This window comes from Petromyzon marinus, chromosome 46 (assembly GCF_048934315.1).
Source record: "Petromyzon marinus isolate PM22_M1 ecotype Great Lakes invasive population chromosome 46, UKy_Petmar_22M1.pri1.0, whole genome shotgun sequence".
Lineage (NCBI taxonomy): Eukaryota > Metazoa > Chordata > Hyperoartia > Petromyzontiformes > Petromyzontidae > Petromyzon > Petromyzon marinus.
The window spans coordinates 10,033,057-10,060,499 of NC_133712.1; the positions used below are offsets into that span (position 1 = coordinate 10,033,057).

A 27,443-nucleotide genomic window follows, 5' to 3' on the forward strand; every position below is an offset into this window, starting at 1 on the left:
CGACACAGCCAAAAAGGTTTGTCACGTAAACAAAACGCGCCAATTAGTTTACTGCTTTGCTTAGGATATTGCAATGCACATTCCGTTGTAAATCGATTGCTGGATAAAGGCATCCCCATGCAATTCGGTCGTGGGGATTGTTTGACCGTACTTCAACACACTGGTTGGTGTGAGTTGGTGAAAGGGTGTAAGGCATGACCAGGAGAGATATAACTCACAACTGATGTAGACCATGGGCAGGAGTCAAACTCAGGTCTGCCAGGTTCAATGGCTATAGGACATATACAGTGAGGGAAAAAAAGTATTTGATCCCCTACTGATTTTGTACGTTTGCCCACTGACAAAAAAATTATCAGTCTATAATTTTAATGGTAGGTTTATGTGAACAGTGAGAGACAGAATAACAACAACAAAATCCAGAAAAAAGCATGTCAAAAATGTGATAAATTGATTTGCATTTTAATGAGGGAAATAAGTATTTGACCCCTCTGCAAAACATGACTTAGTACTTGGTGGCAAAACCCTTGTTGGCAATCACAGAGGTCAGACGTTTCTTGTAGTTGGCCACCAGGTTTGCACACATCTCAGTAGAGATTTTGTCCCACTCCTCTTTGCAGATCTTGTCCAAGTCATTAAGGTTTCGAGGCTGACGTTTGGCAACTCGAACCTTCAGCTCCCTCCACAGATTTTCTATGGGATTAAGGTCTAGAGACTGGCTAGGCCACTCCAGGACCTTCATGTGCTTCTTCTTGAGCCACTCCTTTGTTGCCTTGGCCGAGTGTTTTGGGCCATTGTCATGCTGGAATACCCATCCACGACCCATTTTCAATGCCCTGGCTGAGGGAAGGAGGTTCTCACCCAAGATTTGACGGTACATGGCCCCGTCCATTGTCCCTTTGATGCGGTGAAGTTGTCCTGTCTCCTTAGCAGAAAAACACCCCCAAAGCATAATGTTTCCACCTCCATGTTTGACGGTGGGGATGGTGTTCTTGGGGTCATAGGAAGCATTCCTCCTCCAAACACGGCGAGTTGAGTTGATGCCAAAGAGCTCCATTTTGGTATCATCTGACCATAACACTTTCACCCAGTTGTCCTGTGAATCATTCAGATGTTCAATGGCAAACTTCAGACGGGCATGTATATGTGCTTTCTTGAGCAGGGGGACCTTGCGGGCGCTGCAGGATTTCAGTCCTTCACGGCGTAGTGTGTTACCAATTGTTTTCTTGGTGACTATGGTCCCAGCTGCCTTGAGATCATTGACAAGATCCTCCCGTGTAGTTCTGGGCTGATTCCTCACCGTTCATATGGTCATTGCAACTCCACGAGGTGAGATCTTGCATGGAGCCCCAGGCCGAGGGCGATTGACAGTTCTTTTGTGTTTCTTCCATTTGCGAATAATCGCACCAACTGTTGTCACCTTCTCACCAAGCTGCTTGGCAATGGTCTTGTAGCCCATTCCAGCCTTGTCTAGGTCTACAATCTTGTCCCTGACATCCTTGGAGAGCTCTTTGGTCTTGGCAATGGTGGAGAGTTTGGAATCTGATTGATTGATTGCTTCTGTGGACAGGTGTCTTTTATACAGGTAACAAGCTGAGATTAGGAGCACTCCCTTTAAGAGTGTGCTCCTAATCTCAGCTCGTTACCTGTATAAAAGACACCTGGGAGCCAGAAATCTTTCTGATTGAGAGGGGGTCAAATACTTATTTCCCTCATTAAAATGCAAATCAATTTATAACATTTTTGACATGCGTTTTTCTGGATTTTCTTGTTGTTATTCTGTCTCTCACTGTTCAAACAAACCTACCATTAAAATTATAGACTTATCATTTATGTGTCAGTGGGCAAACGTACAAAATCAGCAGGGGATCAAATACTTTTTTCCCTCACTGTCCAGTCCATAGATTGCTGCAATATCAGTAAAGTCACGTAAGTAGAAAAAATAATAATCTAATATTATTTTTTATTTTTTCTAACTACGTGACTTTACCGAAAGAATAATAATATAACATTATTTTTTCTACCTACGTGACTTTACCGAAAGAACCAAAGAGTATGGATTGTTACTCATTGTTGTAGTATTTGTACTCTGTGTACAGGGAGAACTGTTGGGTGTAGGGTGAGTGACTTTGTGTGTGGAGCGAGTTCTCAGGCACACCTCAGCAGCTCCACAACAATCCGTTCACACGCAACAAAAAACGTAAATACCTAAAGGTCGTCCATTGTGCAAGCGAATAACAAAACACAGATAATGAGGAATAGAATACGAGGAACAAACGCGAAGCAATTACGGGAAGAGCAGTACGAACACGCAGAGAGGCCGAGGCGAAGGGAGAGGGATGAACAAAAACGAGACAAGAGCAGATAGGCTTCACCTCGACTCACACAGACCAGGCCTGCTGAACTCACCCTGTCCAGCACAGAGAATGCCACGATTAAAGTAAAGAGCACAGACACGTCTACGGAGGGTATAGTATCGATACAGTGCTCACAATGTCTCCACCACCAAACGGAGAGAGAACTTGCGCTCCCCAAAACTTATTGAATTGGTAAAAAAAAAAACTGAATTAAAAATTACACGTTAAATATTCCAGGAGCTCTCTGTAGCATTGTGTCTCTTGCTGGGTGTGTGTGGCTGGTTTGTCAGCAGGATCACCTCAGGTTCCCAACGCAAGTAGGGCTACAAAGTATATAGTGTGCACGGATATATATGTACAAAAAAATAATAACTGTACCATTATCATCATTAACTAACTTTGAAACGAGAAAACCAAACATAAGTTTGTAAAAAAGTAAAAAACCCTACATTTGAATGCCCCATTTATAAATAATTATTGCTTTGTAATCGGGCCAATGCCTGAAGCATGTCGCATATATGCGAGCGCATATTTCTGATGACGATGGTGGAAAAGTATATTGAGCTCATGGTTCTACACCACTGTCAATGCCGTCTTTGAAATTCAACCCGAGGTTCCAACTCTTTGTGAGTGGTTGGTGAGTTGGTGGTGAGCCAATTGGGTCTGGTGGTTATTGCTGTCCCACACTGCCCCAATGCTACGCTGTTCAAATCGCTCTACCAGTTAAACATGAAACGATAATGTTGTTATCATCAATTACTCGATATTGTCTCTCACACAAAGTATAAAACAAGTGCCAGCGGAAATTTCAGAGGCACTATAGATCGATTCTTAAAAAGAGCTGCGTAGCTGTGGGCCTAACCTGGTTAAATAAAAAGTTTAATTTAGAGTACACTGGATTTACCACGTCTGCTTTTTTTCCACCCGTTCTCTTTCTCAATAACTTAATCTGCTTATAATAATGAATATTACAATATACAAAAAAAACGTATCTTGTTTACTCATCACTGCTTTAAAATATCCTTCTTTATTCAATATCTTTCCACTGCCGTATTTTTATTTTGCTTGGAATTACACTGGGAGACGGAAGAGGGGACACAATATAGGTAATTGATTGACGTTGAGCAGGACACACAGCCAGCAGGGATGGTGGCCGATGGACAAGGCTGGTGACGGATCACAGCTAAGGGAAGGGAAGACGTCCGAGGAAAACAACCACAACACGGTGGACGGATGACATTTTAACGCGATTTCCTCCCACAATCACTTATTTATGGAGGTGGCCAAACATCTCAATTGAGGGCCGCAGAGCTTCGGCAATTGATTGGTAGTGCCGGTTCTGGCGACCTGCCCCCGCTCGTCTTTGGGGTTTCTGCGCCTCTGAATCAAAGGAAATCCATGCCGCGCTTTAGAATTGTGTAACTTCGCCAACTTGTTAACTCCGCGTGCGGGAGCGAGACGGATCGTGGCCCCGTGGGACCATGAGATATGACGGAGGGGGGATGCGGAAAGCCTTTACCAAGCAGTGAACAGACCACGGCTGTGGTGAAGTTCCTCATGCAGACACGGGGAGGGCTTCATCCAGCAGTGGACAAATAATGGACTGGAGCCTGGCTGAAATCAGTGGGTGATTTCAAGGAAAGCATAATACCTATGTGGCCTAAGGCATGGGACACACCCATACACTTGGCAAGTCTTTTCACGTTGAGCACGAAGAGCATGAAAATCCATTTATTTTAGGCAGATATCATGAACTTACACACATTTTGACGATATTTTTTTTTTAATTCGTGTATTCTCAAACATTTTAAGCAGTTTTACACATTACATACTGCCGTACTTTAAAACTTCCCCCCACACCCCCCTCTCCATTTACCTCAAGTGCATTGTCAGGTTTTCAATGCGGCCAATATAGGGCACAACACAGGTCACGTGTGCTTTGCCAATGAAAATAACTGATGCTGCCCAATGTATGCGAAGCTTATTGCGTTGTGGCACAGTGCCGGATTATCGTAGTAGCAAAAGTAGCTACACATGTAGTAGCTACGGGCCCCGCACTTTCAAGGGCCCCGCGCTAAATGCTTTCAAGCTGTCAATTCCGGTTCAGTGATTCTGCGCTTGCTCAATTACTATAGTACTATACGGCCTTCAACTTTTATGAACGACTGGGTGTTTAAGCTTAGCGATTTGTCGTATCATCTGGCGGTATAGCAAATTTAAATATACGTTTACTTTACTTTGCGAGTAAAACTTTGTGTTTTTAATATCGATGTGTTTATTTATTTAGGACCCATTTATAACATATGCTACAGGCCCCGCACGAGCTTAATCCGGCACTGTTGTGGCATGATGCATTTAAAGTACACGTATCTTCAGGAGCAATTCTTTATCCACCGGACACCCGCAAAATCGACCGGACAGCGAGCATCAATTGAAAAGTGGACAAAACCGTCGGCTTTCCCATCAATTCCCCTCCTTTGGGAAATAAAAAAACCACACACAAGAGTCTCTCTTTGAATTCCACTCTGCAGCAGCAAAGCGTGCGGTAGTCCAGGTTTTCTCTTTCTTGAACACCTTTTGAGGGGGGGGGGGTCAAAGTTTAATGGTGCTCATTTGTGCTCGTGACTAACTTTGGGAGGTAACGGCTCAAGATACCTCGCGCCTCACAGCCTTTTGGGCCACTGCGGATGTGGGCTCAGGACGGGCGGTATGTCATCTGGCATGAAAGCCCGGCGTTCCGTGTGTCCGCGCGGTTGTCCGCCAACTGAATTATGAGAGCCATTCAGAAGGCCCGAATCAAAAAAAGTTACAGAAAGTGCCCCCCCCCGCCCCTCCTCCCAGATGTGGGGGTTAAAAGTTAATCCAATAGGTTTACAATATTGTCGACCCCCCAACCCCCACACTATATTATTTTTAGGAATATATGCCTACACACCCTACATACAATCGAGTGGTGCAGATTTGTTTTATAGGCAGGAGCTAGGATACGCTGGCAGTAGCCCGCCGAAATTCTAGTGTCTTCAAAAGCCAACTGACCCCCCCCCCCCGCGCCCCCGGCTTTAATGTTTGCAATCATTGAAACGACGCGTGAGGCACTTCTCGTGCGTCTACATTAATAGAGCTTTAATAATTAATCGAATGAAATCCTCTGTTGGCTTTTATTTGCGAAAGATGGAGAATGCACTGCTCACAGGAAAAGTGGCCCATTACTTTTAAAATGCGTAGGAGTGAGTTTTTATTTTGACGCAATGGCTTACGGTACTTATTTTACATTGGCGTTAGTAATAAAATGAAAGTTTTATGTGGTCTCAGCTTCTAAATAACACGCGTAATACTGTCTTCTGAATTGGGATTGTGCATCATTTATCAACGATGCCGTTCTCTTGTGGACAATTGCCATGTCGAAAAAAACTCGGCAAGGCTTAAAAATTGCGTTTAACATTTTGAAAAGACACTTTTGGTTGTTCATTCTACAATATTACAAACACATACACAACACTATATCAATACATTCAAGGAACGTTATTATACATGTTATTGTTAATAATTGTTTTCACGCAGTGCACTTATATTTATAAAGAATTATTTCATGACGTTTGGACCTGTCATTAAAATTATATGTTTTAACAATTCTACAACGATAATAACAATAAAAGACCATCTTATATTAAATTCGTCAAATATAAAATACACAGTAAAGCCAGCTCACCATTATCCCCAACATTGTTTTTTTAAATCTTACCAGAGTTAGGTTCCAAAAAATGCATTGTTATTTGCAAGCCTTGAAAACGCAACTGCTGTATTTGTATTCCCCTTCTTAAGATCCACAGAAGCAATGCATCAGCAAATCATAGTGATTTTTCAAATACTATTTTTAAAAGCAAGGCGACATTTAAAACATCAGAACGACAAACCCAAACACATACTGCTAACAGTAGGTGCACTATATCGCATTTTCAGACGCGATAATGTAACATACGCACTATTTATAATTTGCTCAAATGCACTACAACAACTATAATCATTTCCAAGCAGATTTGCAGAAGGCGTTTAATAAGAAGAGTGCATTACTTGCATTTACCCCACAATTATAGCTGAAACATTACGGAAATGTATTTATACAATAGCGAATATGCTTGACGAACCCACCTGTTGTTGTCGAGAAATAATTAACTATACCCAACATTGTAACGTATAACTAATTAATTTATACACCAAGAGCGTTAAACAAGAAATCCGCTGTGTCGTGAACCATTTGCAAATGCCAGTTATTAATTAGCACCTCCCAACCAAAACCCACCCCCCCCCCCATGCTAAGATTGATCAACACTGTTACGAACACAAACTATATGGAAAGGGAGTGCAACGTACTTCAGCAGCTGAGCACGACATTTGACGTTTCAGACTTGACCTCCATCTAGCAGTGGATGTATAATGGCTGCTGCTGCTGATTATGATTACTACAAAGGCTCCACCACAATAACCAGTATAATGGACGTGTTTCTATCGTTTCTGATTTATTTGACACGTGGGGTATTCTGCTTAGCAGTGACGGTGGTAAAATTAAGCAAAAAAAATGGTCACGTGGCATTGCTTCGTGCACATATTTAGCCACATCCATCCGGACCAACTCAACTCCCTCAACCACCAAAACACACCACGAGTCTACGGATTTAAAACATCACTCTCCTCGCTCAGATATTTTAATACTGGAGTGCCTTCCACATCAGAAAACTTAAACATTTAACCCAAGAAAACAATAACACTCATTGGATTTTGCACAACATAAAATTGTGAAAATATTAAGACAGCATTTCGTACAAAAAAAAAGTATCTTTATTGGAAATATCTAAAGCATAACACAGTCCTGCTGGCATCCTTCGATTCCCACTGTGCGTGAGAAAACCACGGGGCATCAGCAAAAGAATACAAGCTGTGCCGTCTTAAATCGAATGCGTAGGTCCTGGGACTGTGCCATGTCCATCCCCGACTAACAGTGCAGGTGAGTTCGTGAGTTAATCGCAATATCACCATGACGATGAACTTGGCTGATGCTGATGAGTTCGAATGCAGGCGAAATTCACTTGACAGTTATATTCTTGGTTCTTTCGGTAAAAGTCACGTAGAAGGGAAACAATAAAATAATAAAAATATAAAACAATATTTTACCGAAAGAACCAAGAATGTGAATCCCTGCAGTCACGAAAGCTTTAAATCAAAATTCAGTTGACAGTCGTCCATCAACGCACCACCGTTGCTGGTCGCATTTGCTCAAATTGATTTTGATGCGTGACCGTGGACAAGAGGAAACCACACAATGCTCTGCTTCAGGAACTGCTAATGATTTTTTTTTTTTTTACAAAATGCACGTTGTTTGAAACATCCCGTTTTCCAACCTGTGCACATTTTTTTTCTTGTTATACGGGGTTTTCTCATCAATGAAGTTTCGTATATATTGCTGATATTAGCAAAGCAATACTCTGTTCCCAACATTACATTGTATCAATACAATATCCACGTGAATAATGCATGGTACGTCATTGGTTTAAGCTAGACGAAGACATTTTAAAGACCACACGTCGCCCCTAAGAATGTGGCCTAAAAACAAGTTTTACGAATGTCTCCCTCACGTCACTCAGGAGAGCTGGTATCTATTTCTCGAGTAATTCAAGTGACCGAACCAGATATACGGCAGGTTTACCAGAGTCCAGTCCGTCATTGTAAAAGTGCATGAACAAACCACGAAAGAATAATATGCTTCATGGCTCTCGACAGTGGAACAGGTCCCTGCAGGGTGGGCTGGTAGGACAAGTCTCTGCGCTGTCTATTGCTGATTTTACACCCAACAGCACGAGATTTCACTTCATTAAAGTATTGAAAGGGGACGGACGGACGGACACATTAATCTATTGCAGGCTGGTACACTCAGTTTACAACTTCGTTCCTACCAGTAAAACATCTGCCTACCTGGGCGAAATTGACAACAGAAATCTATCTCCCTCATATCATCTGTATGATTGTAGGGCTTCAAATTTCATATATTGGTTTCATGTGAATTTCGATGCGCAGAAGTTTATCTGAAGCTATTCGTTCTTAGACATCGCTTCGCCGTTTGAACCGTGGGACGAAAACAATGACGTCAATTTCAGAATCAGAATATTTATTTTATACTGCAGGAGGAATCTGATGAGCTATAAAGCTCTTGTTCACAGATGTCCAGTCGGGGCGGGTGAGAGTGGAACATGTCCATTAACCTTAATACAATGGGAGATTTAGCTACTCAAACAGCATTTCATTATACCATGAGACAATCAACATGGGAGTATATATTTGTATTCTAAGCCCTTTGATACATTATTGTGTGTGTATATTTAATAATAATTAAAATGCATAAAGCGCCCTTAGACACTCTTTGGTTATTTCGGTAAAGTTACGTAGAAAGAAAATGAATTAAATAATAGAGTACGACGTTTAGATTGCAACACAAGCAATTGTCATCAGGTAGAACTAAATTTGAGAGACAAAACACAGACACACAAGCAGAGACACACAGAGAGAGACACACAACATAGATACTCTCTGTGTGTCTCTGTGTTGTCTCTCTCTCTCTGCTTGTGTGTCTGTCTGTGTGTGTGTCTCCGTGTCTGTGTTTTGTCTCTCTCTCAAATTTACTTCTACCTGATGACGGTTGCTTGTGTTGCAATCGAAACGTCGTGATTTATTATTTAATTTATTTTCTTTCTACGTGACTTTACCGAAAGAACCAAACAGTAATTCCTGCAGTCACGAAAGCTTCAAATCAAGTTCGCCCTTTTACAATCGCTCTCAGGGAGCTAACGCTACCAATGGAACTCTTAACCTTACTCTCTACCCACAATCCGATGTGAAATATAAGCAGCTGACAAGAGGAAGTAACTTATTTCCAAAATGTACCTGGGTATTTTCGCAATTTTTGACCGCGCGGCTAATACGTTCCTAAAAAAAACACTATTTTGTACTTTTTGTTCCCGTCCGTAATGATTACGATGTTGCCGCGGCTGTTTTGTCAAGACGAGAATCTCTGGCCCCTTCTCTGTCCTTTGCCGATGGACCACGTTTCCCAACTTTGCCCCTCTGGCAGCGATGTATACAAGGAAAGTTTTCTTTTTTGCAGTGTCAAATTAACTGCATTCTAAAAGTGTGCGTGCACTTAAATATTTGATGATTATTATTAAAAAATTATCCGCTTGCACGTTACTGCATTTGGGGCAGAATTAGCGGCTTTGGGTGAGACTCGTGTGCACAATATACCCAACTTGAGGGTAGCAAGGTGCCTGCAGGAAGCAGTATAGAAAGTCGGTCAATGTCCTGTCTGCGTTGTTATTTTTATGGGTATATACAAAACGTATTACCTGTGGCACAGCATCATGGGAAGGGGAATAGAGTCAGTTGTGCAAATGGGCAGCAGACAGCGGGAGGACAGGACGAACGGGAAAGGGAAGAGATGACCGGGAAAGGGAAGAGATGACCGGGAAAGGGAAGGGTTTGCCAGCATGGAAGTTCTCAAAGACGTACAAGGAAGGCACAGCTCAAGATGAGCAGCAGGAAGGAGCATCAGGTAGGAATGAGGAGAAGAAATTAACAGGCCAAAATGTTGGGGATGTTTGTATATTGAACTTCTTTCGCACCGTACATAGCCAACTGCGCTCATAGGAGGTGCAGGGGGGGGGGACAGCAAACTAAACACAAAAATCAGTTGTAAAGAAATTAGTTTGTCAATCTAGATGATTTAAAAGTGCATAGCTCCAGCGTATTCCTAATATCGGAAGGAAGAGCATTCCAGACGGCCGCAGATGCGCATCTGAAAGCGCGCGATGCAGGGACCGTCTCTGTTCGATGACCATCCAAAAATGAGAGAGGGTGACGATAAGAGGGGAGGAGATAGAGAGAATGAGAAGGCAGGAGGCAAGTGGAAATGAGCTGCACGGAGCAGCGTCTGCTTTCACAGTGGGCGGGGCGAGAGGAAGGGATTCAGTGGGCGTGGCCTCCTGTGGATTTCCTCTCACTAAGATAAAAAAAACGAAACGAAATATTCACTAAGGATTTCCTGAAATAGACCGAAGCAGGACCCCTTCCTGAGAAAAAATTATCTTAGGACTCGGCAAAGTTTTTCCCCAAGTAAAAGCGCATATTGATTACGTACGGTGCGAAAGAAGTTCAACATACGTACATACATATACAAAAAGGGGTTATGCATGTATGCCACCTAGATCATCCCGACGACAGCTGCATTACAGTTCATATTTGCCTTTGATGCATACGTGTTTACTTTTAACCTGTCAGTGACACGAGTACACCTCGACTACTCATTATTGTGAAATTCGGTTCGTGATTTTTTATTATTAATTATCTCCAGTCGCTGCAAATGTGCCTCGCAACCTCGTTTTGTCTCCAACACGTGTACCCGCAAAATAATTCAGGAGTTTAATGTAGGCATTTACATCAATAGCAATGTCAACTTGCAACTGGCCAGTGATGTTATCATTTATGAACTTCCACGGAGACACGAGTCGTTGCATCGGGGTCAAGGTCAATGCTGTATTTTTTTTAAATTATACAAAACATCCATTTCAACGATGCGCAAAGTTTAAGGCACAGGAAGTGTTTGTAGAAACATAAATACGGTTTCGAGACAGCGCTGTTAAAATTGTACGGGATTACAAAACGTGGCTTGTCGAATCCAAATTGGGCAGGCAACTCAATTGTTTACACCCTGACATTGCACAGGATACAGAAACCGTGACATGCATCACCGCCGACTCTTCAAAAACAACTGGTTAAAAGGCGTCACGAGGCCCCTCGTTTGTCAAATCCGACGCGATGTTACGTTTAATTTACAAGGCCGTTTCACAAAATAAACTGCTCACAGATGACGATAACAACAGTTATCATTATCCTTCACCAGCCATGGCCAAACCACTGCTGCAAGGTTGAAGGGCAAGTCACACACCACCTGGCATTAAGATCCCTAAATAACGATACAAAAGACAAACATCAGGCTACATCATAACAATCGATCAAGAGTGCTTCAAAGATGTGGACAATCACACACACACACACACAATGATTGGCTGGTATGTCAAACGATTACATAACATTTGACAAACACAATAGGAGGTGGAGCGACGATCCAGCAATTCTGGATGCGCTTCGTAACTCGAGGACGATCCATCAATGTAACGTTTCAATTTAAACGTCTAATAATGGCAGACCATATTGTAATGCAGAACTCAGTGTTTAATAGCGAGCACGTGTGTGGGGTTTTCTTCTGTGAAGGTGTTTCAAGGCCTCAAAGTCACCCCCGATGTGATTGCATTTATTTCAAGGAAGTTCCTTGAAAGGCATTTAATTCCCTCTCGTTCAGTTGTCAGGAATACTCTCAGACACTCCGACGGGAGTGTGGCAAAGCATTTTAAGTGGGACCATTTTATGCAAGACGGTTCCGTGCACGTTTGTACATAACGGTCGCTATAAAATAACTAATATGTACAAATACATAATTTAAGTTGCGTTCACAAACACGTACATGTATGTAAAATACAGTACGAAAATAGTGCACCGCTTGCTCTTATTTTGAAATGTAGGATTAATTAGTCTTAAATATAAAGTTTTGGTTTTAAATCAAGTTTAAGCATACGTTTTCATCATCTCGCCTCTCCAAGCACTTAAGTAATTATATTTGCACATTCACCTTTAACGGAGGATTCAACTGAAGAAGGCATGTTGGCATGGCTCAAACTCGCACGGGGAGCATCCAATTCCGGAGATTCAATGCTGCCTCTGGGCGTTGCGGTCTACACAGGTGCATGTCTAAATGTTATCACGATGAAGGGGGCCCCAACTTAGAATAACTAAATTTTGATTTAAAGCTTTCGTGACTGCAGGGATTCATATTCTTGGTTCTTTCGGTAAAGTCACCACGTAGAAGGGAAACAATAAAGTAATAAAAATATAAAACAATAAAATTCTCACGACGTTTCGACTGCAACACAAGCAATCATCATCAGCAAGAAAAATTTCTTGCTGTGGTTTTCACACCTGATGATGATGATTGCTTGCTGTGGCTTTCACACCTGATGATGATTGCTTGTGTTGCAGTCGAAACGTCGTGAGAGTTTTATCGTTTTAAATTTTTATTATTTAATTGTTTCCTTTATACGTGACTTTACCGAAAGAACCAAGAATGAGAATAACAAATTAAGACGTTGACAAAATTGTGAGTAACATAATGCTCCAGTGCACAATGGCGACTCATGTTGTGGGCGTACCTTACCGGTTCATATCAAGCCATGTAAACCAGCATCCCATTCAATACAGTACCGCTTCTAAATGAGCATTGGACCACACGGACATCTTACTTTTTATTCAAAAGGATTTGTTTTCATTACCGAAAATAATATAAAACCGCTGTATTTTTTAAAAAAAAAACTAAATACTGTACTAACATTTGAAATATTAATTCAACTATAAAGGTCAATTCTGCGGGGGTAGTTTTAATGTTGGAGGTAGGGTTACATTTGGAACTACTGAACGACACGACGAGGCTGTGGCTAAAATTCAATCTAAAATTCAATCCAATATATATTTAACAAGTCGAATGAAAATGATGCATATTTTAACGAATTTCGAATGAAAATGATGCATATTTTAACGAATGTTTCACATTTTTCTTTTTCAATGATGGACAAAAGTTACCTGTTTTTTTATATTAAATGATATAAGTTTAAGACTACACTACACTTAGATTTAATTATAGATTTGCTTTGGTGCCAGAACAGTATACAAGGTATAAGTAAACAACTTGAGATGCCATGCTATTTATTGCACCCTAGCCACTAATAAAACTTATTTTAAACTATTAATTGTTTTACCAGGTAAGGCTCACGGAGCTATATGGCTCTGTTTCAGAATTGACCTGGCCACAAATGATAGCTCAACGAAGTGGCCTATCATGTGCAAATGTATAGCAGACAAAATACTATAAACGCGTTTTGATTCTAAATGTGGAGGGAAAAACCGGAAGACCCGGAGAAAAATCCACCGACTACGGGGAGAGAGACGCGCACAACATCCTGCATACCAGGCGAGGGAGCTAACATCTCGCCACCTTGGCACCCACTAATCCCCCATGCCTCTCCAATGAGGCTATCATGCCTTCCTTAACCGACGAATGCCTCCTTAGAAGTAAATCATAATTCTTCTTGTGAATAACAAAGGATTAAACTTATTATTTTTAAGGCCGGTCTTTCAAAACGTGATCATTTCACAACAGAGAATCCATTATTTGCCATAATGCGGAAAGTTATTTTACATCCTTTCTGGATGTTTTATTATTATAATATATTTAATACATAATTCACAACGTGCATTCAAAGTTGTTTATTCTAACATGCCACTGCACTAAAAATCATTGGGAGATTGATTGTTTTTTTTTTCTCTTAGCTTTCAATGAATTCATCACTAATTATATCCCGATTGTATAAACGAGTTTTATGCGGGTAATTGTGCATGTCAAATTAGAGAGGCTGTCGTGCAGAACGTGTCACGTTGGGAATAAATCCGGATATACAGCATTATATAGGTCTTCCACCTCCTACAACTTCACTGGTCTACCTTACTAACTATGCTCCGCAGCTGTGCAACAGACGAAAGTGGTTTTCTCTGCTCTTCCACTCTGCTTCTGAGCGAGGCCATACCGAAGCATGAAGCCGAATGACATCATTATTTTGGTGCACATTATTGTTATTTGGTGATGCTGCTGCTGCTGCTGCTGCGCCATTGGCAGCGGTACGCAAGTACGGATGACAACAACAAAAACACTCAGCAACAGCACCTCGCCGATAACACAATGGCTTAACAAAAAATATACATATATAATTATCGGCAATAGAGCCATTGACGAACGCGTCGAGTTATTTCGTGTCGAGTGCTCATCAACCACTGGGTGGAACACCGGCAACACACACTCCAGCGAGAGCCGTGGGTCCGGAGCACATGATTCAAGCCCAGGGGAAGCTCAAGCGGGCACGCGGCCGGGGCGCTATGACGCCGCAGCCATGGCAACTCCCCTCGAGATCCACTCAAGCCACCTCCGGAGCCCCGAGTGGTTCGACCACGCGCGTGTGATTGACGACGATGCAAATGATAGAGCCTCTCCCCCGTGTTACCGTGACCCATCTACCCACCCCCCCCCCCGCCCCCCCCCGCCCTTGCCCCCCACAATGCCCGTGTACCCTTTAGGCATTGCTCTCTTTGATTTCCGCTGCGTCGAGCGGCGGGGAGTTGTGCGTGCCAGGGGCGACCATCTCCCTGCCCGCCGCCGCCGCCTTCTCCCGCTCGCGCTTCTCCTTTGCCAGCAGGTGGTAGTTGATGCCGTTGGCGATGAAGAGGTAGATGCCCGCCACCATGACGATGGCGCCGCACACGTAGTACATGTACTTGTAGTCGCCCGTGACGTCCACCAGCCAGCCTGGGGAGGTGGGGGGGGACAGGCGGAGTGGAGGAAGTTCAGTTTCTGTTCATCTTCAAATAGCCCGTGAGCCGAGAAGCTCTTCACGTCGGTTTTCATCAATAAAAACCACGCACCGTTTCATTGACTGACGTGACAGAGAGGAAAATAAATTCGTAATAAACGTGAATGAATGAAAACAAAGGTAAAAAAACCATATCATTTCAAATACAAAATGTATCTTTAAAAATAAAAGAACCAAATAGTATGGATTGCTGCAGTCACGAAAGCTTAAAATCAAGAGATATCTTTTAAAAGTTTTAGCCAATTAAGGCACACAGCAACAGCAGGAGGTGGGGGGGGGGATAATTAAAACTAATTATTCGGTGATGCCGCTGCATTTGAATTTGTGTATGTTTGCTGGAGCTTCTTTCGCACCGTAACGTAGTCAACCTTGCTAATCGGAGGTGTGGTGGTGCACAAGCAATAAGAAAAAAGGGACTCGATCCGTCAATAACGCTGTGGCCTTAAAAATAAATATGTAATTGATTACTTGTTGGGCAATGGTGCTTCTTAACAGCACAGGGGCCAGAGTTTATTCGGGTTGAAGACTACCCTTTACACCATGGGGGGGGGGGGGGCTGATAATTACATTGAAAAATGTGTTCTGATGACCAGTTTTTAAATTGGCATGCGAATAGTTATCTAACAGTAGAAATAAACAGCAGACAAGCCCATTCAACAAGCTGATTGAGAAGCATATACAGTATAACCTTGGATTGCGAGCATAATTCGTTCCGGAAACGTGTTTGTAATCCAAAGCACTCGTATATCAAAGCGCTCGTATATCAGTTGTGATCACGTGACGCTCAACAGACAAAGCGTATACGTACTACTCGTATTGCAAGACCTCGCTCGTTTATCAAATTAATATAAACTTAAATTTTTTTGCTCGTCTTGCAAAACACTCGCAGACCAAGTTACTCGCAATCCAAGGTTTTACTGTATTTGTTTCAAGGTGCAGCCCTGCAATTGAGCCCTCAACGCCTCTGCTAGCAGCAGAACGGGCCTCCACAGCGCTCACCTCTCTGTTCCCCCTTTTCAAAGTGGCCAGACCGTCCTGGAAGAGGTGGGCATACCCCACACTTTACCCCACAACACTGTGGTGTGCCGGTGTATACTGCCGGCGACCACTGGATCGCATAGTCCAGTAGGGCTAAACCATTCCACGAATGCAGCTCCCCCCCTCGATGCACGTAACGTGAAAGAAATAACCGAGTATAAATACCTGCATCCTTGCATCCATGATAAAAAATATATATAATAATGGCAACACAATGCTAAGGAATGTCATTAAATGGCTCTTCCTGTCACACAATGGAATACTCAAAATTATCCCACACATAATGTCGCTCTTTCAATTTTAACCCTTCACGAAAAAAGTCGTACGAAAGGAGGCGTATAAATATTCCGGCTCCATTATGTGTCTCCGCGTACAAATTCAATATGCTCTTTAGTTGTCGGCCTAATGGCTTCCCAGACCATTGTTATTCAACGGCGGCATGTTTTTAAATCAGGAAAACTGATGAGACCCAGGAGGTCGAAACCGGTCCTGAGTTTTCCTTCATCAAAAAATTACTGCCGGATATGAATGCGGAGAGATGCATGTTGTTGTTGCTACCGAGAATGCTGCACAACAGCACGAAGTGAGTGCACAGGCAGGAAGAATCACCGTTGGGCTTGAAGCGTGTCCAATGCCCTTACCTCCGATGGGTGGACCCAGAAGCACTGGGCAGCACTCAACGATGGTGACCAGCCCCACAGCACTGGAGAACCTCTGAGCCCCGACCAGGTCCATGAGCGTCTCGAAGAGCATGGCGCTCACCATGCCGAAAGCCATGCCGAAGAAGGCGGCGTAGATCACGAGCCCCGTGTAGTCGGACGCGAAGGGGCACATGACGTGGCAGAAGCCGTTGAAGAAGACGGCGAAGCTGAAGAAGTACTGGATCTTGGGCCGGATGCGCGGGTGGTTCGCCAGGAGGCCTGTCGTGGGCCTCGCCACCATGTCGACGAAGGCCATGACGGAGAGCAGGAAGGCGGCCGAGTAGTTTTCTATGCCCATGTGCTTGGCGTAAGGGGCGAGAAAAACGACAGGCGCGAAGAATCCGAAGAACATGATCACGTTTCCCGAGAGGTAGATGAGGAAGCCGCGGTGCTTAAAGAGCGTCAGGTCCAGCAGCTGCATGAAGCGGCTGGAGAACGAGTCGCCGTTCTTGTCTTTCGCCTCGGAGTTTGAGGTCGCGAGCAGGGGGTTTTCCAAGTTATTCGGCACCTCCTCTTTGCCCTTCTTCCGAGCGTCTTTGGCCGGAGTGGGTCCCACGGGTCTCATGAGAGAACCGGCCACGCAGCAGTTGAAGAGCAAAGCGGCCAGGATGAGGAAGCTCCCTCGCCAGCCGAAGTTGTTGATTAGGACCTGGTTGAGCGGAGCGATGGTGCTCAAGCCTACGGGGCTCCCGGCCATCGAGATTCCATTGGCGATGGGGCGCTTCTTGTAAAAATACTTACCGATTATCGTGAGTGCGGGTTGCAGGTTGAATGCCAAGCCCAGACCTGGAAGAGAATGGTGCAACTGTTGAGTATTTACCACTTTCACGGCATTGCATAAATGGGCACAAGAGGGTGGGATTTTTCTCCAAGGAAAATAATTTAAAGAGACATACCCTGAAAAATATAGAATCACTTGTTTGGACATTGGACCGATTGATGAAAAGGCGTCGTAACTTTTTGGCACTCCACCACCGATGCCCCTCCTGTGAAGGTTTCCCAGCTTGGCTGGGAAGTTGGGGATTGTAATCTGGTAGACCTAATGAACTAATACCAAGCCAATGGGATTTTCATTGGCTTGGTAGTACAGTAAAACCTTGGATTGCGAGCATAATTCGTTCCGGAAACGTGTTTGTAATCCAAAGCACTCGTATATCAAAGCACTCGTAAATCAGTTGTGATCACGTGATGCTCGGCAGACAAAGCGTATACGTACTGCTCGTATTGCCAGACCTCGCTCGTTTATCAAATAAAAATTTATGTTAAATTTTTGCCCGTCTTGCAAAACACTCGCAGACCAAGTTGCTCGCAATCCAAGGTTTTACTGTATCTGTATATGGGATTCTATCCTCATATTTAATGTACAGCGTTGTTGGATGTTATATAAAATGATAGTGTTGTTGTTACTATTATTAAAATGCTTAATATTTTTTTTCTCTCCGATCTGCTTTCAGGCTGTGCCATGGTGTTGACTGGCACAACGTCTGACGTTTCGCTCCATGTGCTGGGAGCTTCTTCGGGAAGTGAGAAAACTCCCCAGCACGTGGAGTGAAACGTCGGACATTGCTTCGAACAAAATACGCGGTACAAATCGAGAATGCATCGGAGAGCTACGCTGCACAACCGCGAAAAGCTGCGCGGTAGAAACACATTTTGCTGGCATGTTAAAATAAACAAAATAAACCTAACATAGTTTTACCGCCCACATTACTCTTAATATTCTTTTTGTGGGTTGTTGGCAAGTTTAATGTCTGCTTTTATTTAACTTTTAAAGTTGGTAATTGAGTTTGTTGCCTCTGTTATTAAAAGAACGTGACTTGCGCGCAGCTTATATACAGGTTCAGAGCACACATTATGCGGAGCAACATGCTTATGATTAATTTCAAACAGTGCACATCTACCAAGCTATTGAACTTTTATATTATAGACATACACTGTGACTTTTTGAGTGTCAGAAAAACTGGTGCAGTTGACCCCAAAACTTGATTTTTTATTTGTCACTGCATACGTATAAAACAAACTAATTCTCCAATGTCATTCGACCCACTGCCGGATGAGGGCCTCCCAAGCATTTCAGCACATGAGGTACATTTGACCATGCGTCACCATGCTAGTCAATGCGGGTTGGTGAAAGTGGATGGTCGTACACAACAGTAATGGCTTTATGTACGTATGTACAACTTATTTTGCACTGTACGTAGCCAACCATGCTAATCTTGTGTTTAAGTCGGTTGTCCTTCCCCCGTACATCAGATTAACACGGTTGGCTACGTACGGTGCGAAAGACGTAAAACATAGATACAAATGGGAAGTGTGGAGGAAGGACAACATATACATTTTGCTGCATTATCCCACAACGCCTATCACCCTGGTTTCTCGCGCATGGTGATCGCTCATCCGAGCGCTGTCGTGGCCCTATATACCTGCTTAGCTTCCGAGATCTGACGCGATCAGGCCCACTCTGTGTGATTTGGTCATGATATAAATGATTATATATATGTACAATATGCAATCTAAGTATTTTCATTGACTTATATCCATGAGGAGTGTCATCGTAATTAGTCATGTAAAATGTATTTAATGTACGTGTGTGTAATTGTAGCATACTTTTGATGTGTGTAATGTGTGTACTTGTAATACCAGTGGGACGAGACTGCCATTTAATCGCGATAACAGCATGCTAAATATCTGTATGCATTTAATAAAAAAAAGTTACCACAACACGTACAAAGATCAAATGTGACATTCACATGGTGCAGTTTCAAAATGTTCGTTAACATTCATTATTCATTGTTAGACAAGTATTGTTACTTTTGACTGCATCAATAATACATTATCCTTGGCTTTAACGGATTAATTAAAACTTAATCTATAGGCAATAGGTGTATAATTTCTCTCTATAATACATTTCTTGGTCCTCATGAACTTCCCCGAATTGTGTTCTGAATTAATGCTATTATATTGCAAATGTAATTAAGAACGCATTTCTGAGTTGCAAATGCGGTAATGTGCCAAGGCATACTTACGTCAAATTAAGAAGACATACTTAGAAAACCATATTTAAAAGTGAGATGTTTGCATGTTTGTGCTGTAAACACGAATGCCAATGTATAAATAATTCATAGCAAATCCGGCTTACATTTATTATAGCATTGAAAGCCATCTGCAATGAGCAATAAGGTACTTGACATTGCAATTATTTTGGCCATGAATTCATATTCAACGGCGCGTGTGTGTGTGATATGCAATGGAATATGTAGTGTTACAGTAAGTGCCAGTTTATTATGCTGTGCCAATTTCTTTTTTGCTACTACTGTACAGCACATTTGAAAACATTAAAATAAATTAAGCCCAAGCTTACACGATTATTATTACTATCATTATTTACAATTACGCTACTTTATTATAGTCGTAAACAATGTCCGTTGTTCATCCAGGAACACACCACTGAGGCCCAAGGCTCTCCAAGGAAAGTTTGGTCAATTATAAAAATGATTGTCGGCATCTGGCAGAAAACGAGAGCACCTGAAGACAATCCATACACACAAGGAGATGGATTCAACGCCTACTTGCTGTACTGCTACCCTCTTGGTCACCTCATAAGCCCACACCAACAAGGGTTGGTATTCCCAGAATATTCTCCTGTGTAAGTACTAGCCAGGCCCCAAAAAAATCCTGCTGAGCTTCCTGAGATCTGTTCAGACCAAGCGCAATTTGGGGTCATTTGGTCGTAGGGCGATTAAATTCAACAACTATTCACACCCTGAAACGACAAAGCTACTCGGCAAGAAGAACAAGTCATCGGTTAGAGAGTTTCACATCCACCGAGTGTGCACGTATATTAAGTTGTGCCGAAAGCATACGCAGGGGACAGTTCGACAGATGGTGTGCGCTGTGCTGACCCCTGCACGGAGACGTTTTTACTGCGCACACGCAGCAGTCAACAAGGTCATTAAACTCCGAGGCATACCTTGGCGCTTGCCACACTGGGTGGCCGTAAAGATTAACAGGCAGCCTTTGAGTAGCGCTCTACGGCAGGCAAGTACGAACGCGCAGATGAAGTGTGTGGCGGCTTGCAACGGTTGGAGGGATGAACGGCGTGCATCGGTCCAATATAAATTTAGACGTATGTGGGAGTTGGAAATGTGTCCCTACTGCCCTCCGAAGGATCGTTGCTCAGTGCACATGTCCCGTGGTGTTAATGAGCCACGAGGGGAAATGTCACCTCACTTGTGACCAGGTTAAAAATCCTATCTCTATATGACATCCACTGCCAACCTAATAAGTATATTTAGTGCCCATGGTACGAATTGTACGAGCCAATCGAGAAACGATGGGCTGCACAATTCAAGTAGCGCGGTGCGTTAACGCGTGCCACCACGGAGGCGGCAGATTGTCAGGGTTCAAAGATTCAATTTACACTCCTTATCAGAGGGAATTGTTAGCCTGTTGCCAATTGTGAAAAAAAATGGTGGGACATTGTATGCCAGAGTCAATGATGCATACATCCGATGCATTTTCACGGTATACATATTTTCTGAAATCAATAAATCACTTACAACCCTTTGTCAATCCATTCCTGAATGAAGGCCTCCCTATACCATGTTGGCCATGAGAGTTGTGACCATACTTCACCATGGTGGTCAGCGCGAGATAGTGATGGGGGGGGGAGAGCAGCACCACCAGTTTAGGTTTCACTCACCACTGATGTGAGCCGTGGCTGAAAATTTAACTCAGGTTTTTAGGTTCAGAGCGCCATGTGCTGACCACGGTGCCACAGCTCCGTCCCATAAACATTAACTTGTCCAAATCTGCTTTTGCCCGGTTTTTTGTTCACTCCTTATTGCACACGTTCTAGATTTTATGCTAGACTCAACCTCTTTAGGAAATGACTATGTATATCATGATCATAACCATCATGGTCAGTCATGGTCAATCCACTGCTGGATGAAGGCGTCCCCCTAGCCTCCGCCTCCTCTCGTGATCCTGCGATGCGGAAATCCATCCCAGCAGCTCCACACGAGCTGACATGCAGGTTCTGGTTGGATTGTTGGTTAAAGACATGCGGCCGGTTTCATCTGGTCATACGATAGGGGCAGTTGGACTATTGTTGGTAAAACAGAGCTCAAGTTGTTACCATTCAGAACTAAGCAGCTCATGCTTTTCCATTTACTTCGGTTGTACAAAGTGCCGTGTCAACATTATAGAATCCTCGCAACACCCCGCACCAACACACCAAAGTATTTACAGTAAGCCACACATGTGATGCCGATGCTCACGATGACATCACAGCCGCTATCTCGTGACCTTGAGCTGCCCGTCCCCATTTTGGAATCTCGGTGCAAGCGATGTGCATGAAATGGCTCGGCAAAAAGACAATCGCCGTGACAAGCTCGAAGTAGCCTCATCTAAAACCATCCAGCAGATTGCATAGACATCACGCCGCCCGATGGACAGAACCACAAGTTTCGAATAAACTCACTTTCAGAGAGCCTTCGCGCATCAGATTCAGCGACAAAGTCTTAACACGCACGCTTGCCGCCGTACGCCCGAGCGTACAGCTCGCGTATTAATTGCCTCTCCTAACGATTGCTCGAGTGCGAGTGTTTTACTGCTGCCACCGCTCTCAACACTTGCGTCTTTCCGAGTGGCTCGGCAACAGAACGCGCGGCTCGCGAGCCGAGGGTTGCGGGTTCTAATCCCGGTTGGGGGGGATCGGCCCCGCCGGCGTAGTAAGGCCATCAGGGGTTGGTAAACTGAGTAGCAATTTGACGTAAAGTTTTCGTGACTGCAGGAATTCAATATTCTGTTGGGTCTTTCGGTAAAATCTCGCGTAGAGGGGTTCAAATTAATAAAAAATAAAATGAACAAAAAAACCATGAGGTTTTGATCACAACAGAAGCGCTCGTCATTCATTTGAACCTATCTACGTGACTTTGTCCGAAAGACCCAAATAATATGAGTACTAATTTGTTGTGAAGTCAACAGCGGTTGCTTTTTTTTAAAGAGGAACTTGCATTCCCTTCCATGCCATAGGAATGTGGAATTTCCACCGCTAGCTCAGGGCTGTAAACGGGAGAGGATTGCCAGCCCACGTTCAATCTGTCAGGAACCCGCTTGGAGTGTTGGAACAAATACAATGATCTTGAATTGTTTATAATTGAATACATTAATTAATGCAATACTTAATTATCCAAATGCCAAGAGGACATTAGTTCAAGAGCTACTTAACTCTGACAAGCAGACAGGCACATGTGCATTGTTACATGCAAATTTGAGTACACACTATCATTTAACCCTTACATTTGGAATGTAAGGTAAGGACAGGAGCACGCAATAACACGTTGATTTATTTATTTTCAGTCTTGCAGCAGGACTGGGTGCATCAGTGGTGCACAAGGCAGAGATCATATTCGAACCACTCAACCATTGCGAACAGATTAATCACTGTGCTATAAATCATTAATATTATTATTAACGTCAAACCACAAAATGCTATATAATTAAACTCAAGATGAGATGTGGGGTTTGCCTCTGCAGTGATATCTGTGTTGGTGTGCTGCAGGCAGTGTGACATATTTTACTCTCTTGCAAATCGACTAACACCACACCATTTGGTGATAGAACGATCCATCGATTCAAAGATTAGGTTACATTTTTGTTTGCAACACATGCATTTTATTTGATCCCCTTCTGATTTTGTACGTTTGCCCACTGACAAATAAATGATCAGTCTATAATTTTAATGGTAGGTTTATTTGAACAGTGAGAGACAGAATAACAACAACAAAAATCGCATGTCAAAAATGTTTAAGAATCAAAAACTTTTGACTTGTGTGTGTGTGCATGAACGACAATTTAATTTAAATACAATTTTGATTCAAATAAAATCGGAATAAACCGACATCTCAAGATGCCATACCTAACGGCCTTCTTCTGCGCATGCATACTTTCAAAAGCATCGAACCAAAACAAGCAACCTCTGGACCGGTTTCAACGTACATTGTCTCACCAGCAGAGTAAGACTTGGCCTGATGAGACCATATATGCTGAACCCAGTCCAGAGGCAATGCATGTTGAAAGCGATCCAGTGTTTGCTTTTCTTGAATCAATGCTGTTCAAATTATTCGCTCCCAGAAGGCCGTGTGGCTTGATGGGCTGAGTATAGAGGATAACTATTTGCTGCTTATTTATTTTATAATTTACATTCTCCAACAAGGACTCCCATGATTATTTTGACATCCGTAATGGGTTCAATTTAGCACAATATAAAACAAATATTCTTGAATTAAATCCTAAATTAGAATTTTTAATAACTCGTAGAATTACTGTGGAAAGGTGGGGGGGGAATAATTGGTCAATGCCTATAAATAACGTATCAATAACTACACATGGTAGATTCACATGAATACTTGCACAACCCAATTTGAATTAATAGAGAATGTAAATACCATTCAACTACATCTCAAGCCCCTGTGTATGTTGTTGCTGTATTGCATGAATGTTGATATGAATCTACTATATGTAGTGCATAGATGTTGATGTTTAAAGTTCAGTGTAGCATCATAGCACTGCATATCAAACTGAAAATACAGTGAGGGAAAAAAAGTATTTGATCCCCTGCTGATTTTGTACGTTTGCCCACTGACAAAGAAATGATCAGTCTATCATTTTAATGGTAGGTTTATTTGAACAGCGAGAGACAGAATAACAAAAAAATCGCATGTCAAAAATGTTATAAATTGATTTGCATTTTAATGAGGGAAATAAGTATTTGACCCCTCTGCCAAACATGATTTAGTACTTGGTGGCAAAACCCTTGTTGGCAATCACAGAGGTCAGACGTTTCTTGTAGTTGGCCACCAGGTTTGCACACATCTCAGGAGGGATTTTGTCCCACTCCTCTTTGCAGATCTTCTCCAAGTCATGAAGGTTTCGAGGCTGACGTTTGGCAACTCGAACCTTCAGCTCCCTCCGCAGATTTTCTATGGGATTAAGGTCTAGAGACTGGCTAGGCCACTCCAGGGCCTTAATGTGCTTGTTCTTGAGCCACTCCTTTGTTGCCTTGGCCGTGTGTTTTGGGTCATTGTCATGCTGGAATACCCATCCACGACCCATTTTCAATGCCCTGGCTGAGGGAAGGAAGTTCTCACCCAAGATTTGACGGAACATGGCCCGTCCATCGTCCCTTTGATGCGGTGAAGTTGTTCTGTCCCCTTAGCAGAAAAACACCCCCAAAGCATAATATTTCCACCTCCATGTTTGACGGTGGGGATGGTGTTCTTAGGGTCATAGGCAGCATTCCTCCTCCTCCAAACACGGCGAGTTGAGTTGATGCCAAAGAGCTCCATTTTGGTCTCATCTGACCACAACACTTTCACCCAGTTGTCCTCTGAATCATTCAGATGTTCAATGGCAAACTTCAGACAGGCATGTATATGGGCTTTCTTGAGCAGGGGGACCTTGCGGGCGCTGCAGGATCTCAGTCCTTCACGGCGTAGTGTGTTACCAATTGTTTTCTTGGTGACTATGGTCCCAGCTGCCTTGAGATCATTGACAAGATCCTCCCGTGTAGTTCTGGGCTGATTCCTCACCGTTCTCAAGATCATTGCAACTCCACGAGGTGAGATCTTACATGGAGCCCTAGGCCGAGGGAGATTGACAGTTCTTTTGTGTTTCTTCCATTTGCGAATAATCGCACCAACTGTTGTCACCTTCTCACCAAGCTGCTTGGCAATGGTCTTGAAGCCCATTCCAGCCTTGTGTAGGTCTACAATCTTGTCCCTGACATCCTTGGAGAGCTCTTTGTTCTTGGCTATGGTGGAGAGTTTGGAATCTGATTGATTGATTGCTTCTGTGGACAGGTGTCTTTTATACAGGTAACAAGCTGAGATTAGGAGCACTCCCATTAAGAGTGTGCTCCTAATCTCAGCTCGTTACCTATATAAAAGACACCTGAGAGCCAGAAATCTTTCTGATTGAGAGGGGGTCAAATACTTATTTCCCTCATTAAAATGCAAATCAATTTAAAAATTTTGACATGCATTTTTCTGGATTTTCTTGTTGTTATTCTGTCTCTCACTGTTCAAACAAACCTACCGTTAAAATTATAGACTGATCATTTCTTTGTCAGTGGGCAAACGTACAAAATCAGCAGGTGATCAAATACTTTTTTTCCCTCACTGTCCAATCCATAGATTGCTGCAATATCTCTGCACTTTGAGCATCCTCAAAGTTCAGCAACAGCGATGAACAAGCAATGCAGCGGTCACTTGGAACTTTAAACATCACTGCAATCTCCAATTGACCATTATCATCGTAAAGACCGTTATCATCGTTACGAGGGGTGGTCCAAAAGTCAGCGGCTTGCCAAAAAAAAGGAGTTGGAGCGCCACTCCGATGGAAATGTGGGTCATGGACTCTCTCCGATTACTCTGCGGATATGCCAAGTGTGTTGGCACACACGCGCCTGTAATCCTGTGCTTTGGAGACAAGGGTTTAGTGGGCCATTGTTGAGAACATGTGCCTGCATGACGCACCCACCGTGTAGAGTTATGAGACGCCCGAATTGGGCAGAACAGAAAAGTAGGTCACGAGCCTGTAAACTGCACAGTTTTGAGTGTTTCCCCCAGGTGCCGAGTAGGTTGTTTTTCCCAGGGCACACACTCTTACCACGCCACAACCTGCAACCTCCCGCAGATCGACTCACTGTGGGTGCACCCTTTTATACTGCCGGGTGGGCAGAGACAGAGGTGGCGGTGGTGGCGAGATGTCGAAAATCTTTGCCGGTTGTTTTTTTTTTAACTGCCGTGCAGGGAGACAGAACCGGTGAGCCTCCAGGGATTGCAAGTTCAGTGCACCAAAGCGGCATCAGTTAAAGTAAAGAATTTAAAAAAATGCCTCTTTTTCGTGAAATGTATTTTTAACATGTCACCATTATTATGAGTAATAAAGATGTTTTTTTTTTAGCTAGAGCACGCAAAATATAGATGTGTCGTTAAACACCGCCACCACCCGACACAGCAAATTAGTTAGGGGTTGTCACGTAAACAAAACGTGCCAATAAGTTACTACTTCAGCACACCGGTGTGTTGCATAGCAAACCCACAACGTTTACAACTGGTGTGTTGGGTGGTGGTGGAATTAACACATTTATATTTACGTGATCTAACCGAAAAGAAAAAAGAAAACTTTCTTATGAAATGTATTTTGTTGGACACAATTTCGTGTCCGTGTGCTTCTTCGATTCTTTACTCCCGTACAGCAATGGCTTGCTTCACTACTCTGCCATCACAGCTTCTGCAAATCCCCCTTGCATCTTGGTACTCCTCTGTATACAAGCGAATTGTGTTGCACCATGGCATTAGACGAAATCACATGGCCAATTTCAACCACTGACATAACCTTGCAACCGATCACGCGCATGTCGACCAAATTGTGACTCTCTACATCTTTGTGGACAAAACAAATAGCAGAGCTTCATACGACATGTTTTGAAATGATGGTGGCAAATTGCTCAACAGTCCTAACATTAGATTGTTGTTGAATGCGATGAATGTGGTTCATTATAAGATAAAGAGTCTGCTGTAGTAAAGGTTGCAAAGCTCGAATGTAATTATCTTGCATTGCCTCTCGATAAGTGTGCATTACAATATGCAGCTGAATGTCCATTTAAGTACAGGCAAATGTTCCGCTGGTTCTGTCTGATAAAAAAACTGCCACGCGCCACCAATCACAGATCGGCACCCACCTTGACTCCCACGCCGAGTTGTAATCAA

The 27,443-nt window shown here is 43.1% G+C and overlaps 1 protein-coding gene across 2 annotated transcripts in view; it reads right to left on the reverse strand.

Annotated features, from left to right (window-relative positions):
* Positions 1 to 4,069: 4,069 nt before the first annotated feature.
* Positions 4,070 to 27,443, reverse strand: part of LOC116952215 (monocarboxylate transporter 2-like) — a 67,731-nt gene continuing 44,357 nt past the window's right edge. For both annotated transcript variants that reach the window (XM_032971350.2, XM_032971351.2), the window contains exons 4-5: positions 16,606 to 17,451; positions 4,070 to 14,862 (exon numbers count right to left, since the gene is read on the reverse strand). In XM_032971350.2, coding sequence (XP_032827241.1) covers positions 14,630 to 14,862; positions 16,606 to 17,451 — 1,079 coding nt within the window. In that variant the 3' untranslated portion in view covers positions 4,070 to 14,629. The remainder of the gene's footprint in view (positions 14,863 to 16,605; positions 17,452 to 27,443) is intronic.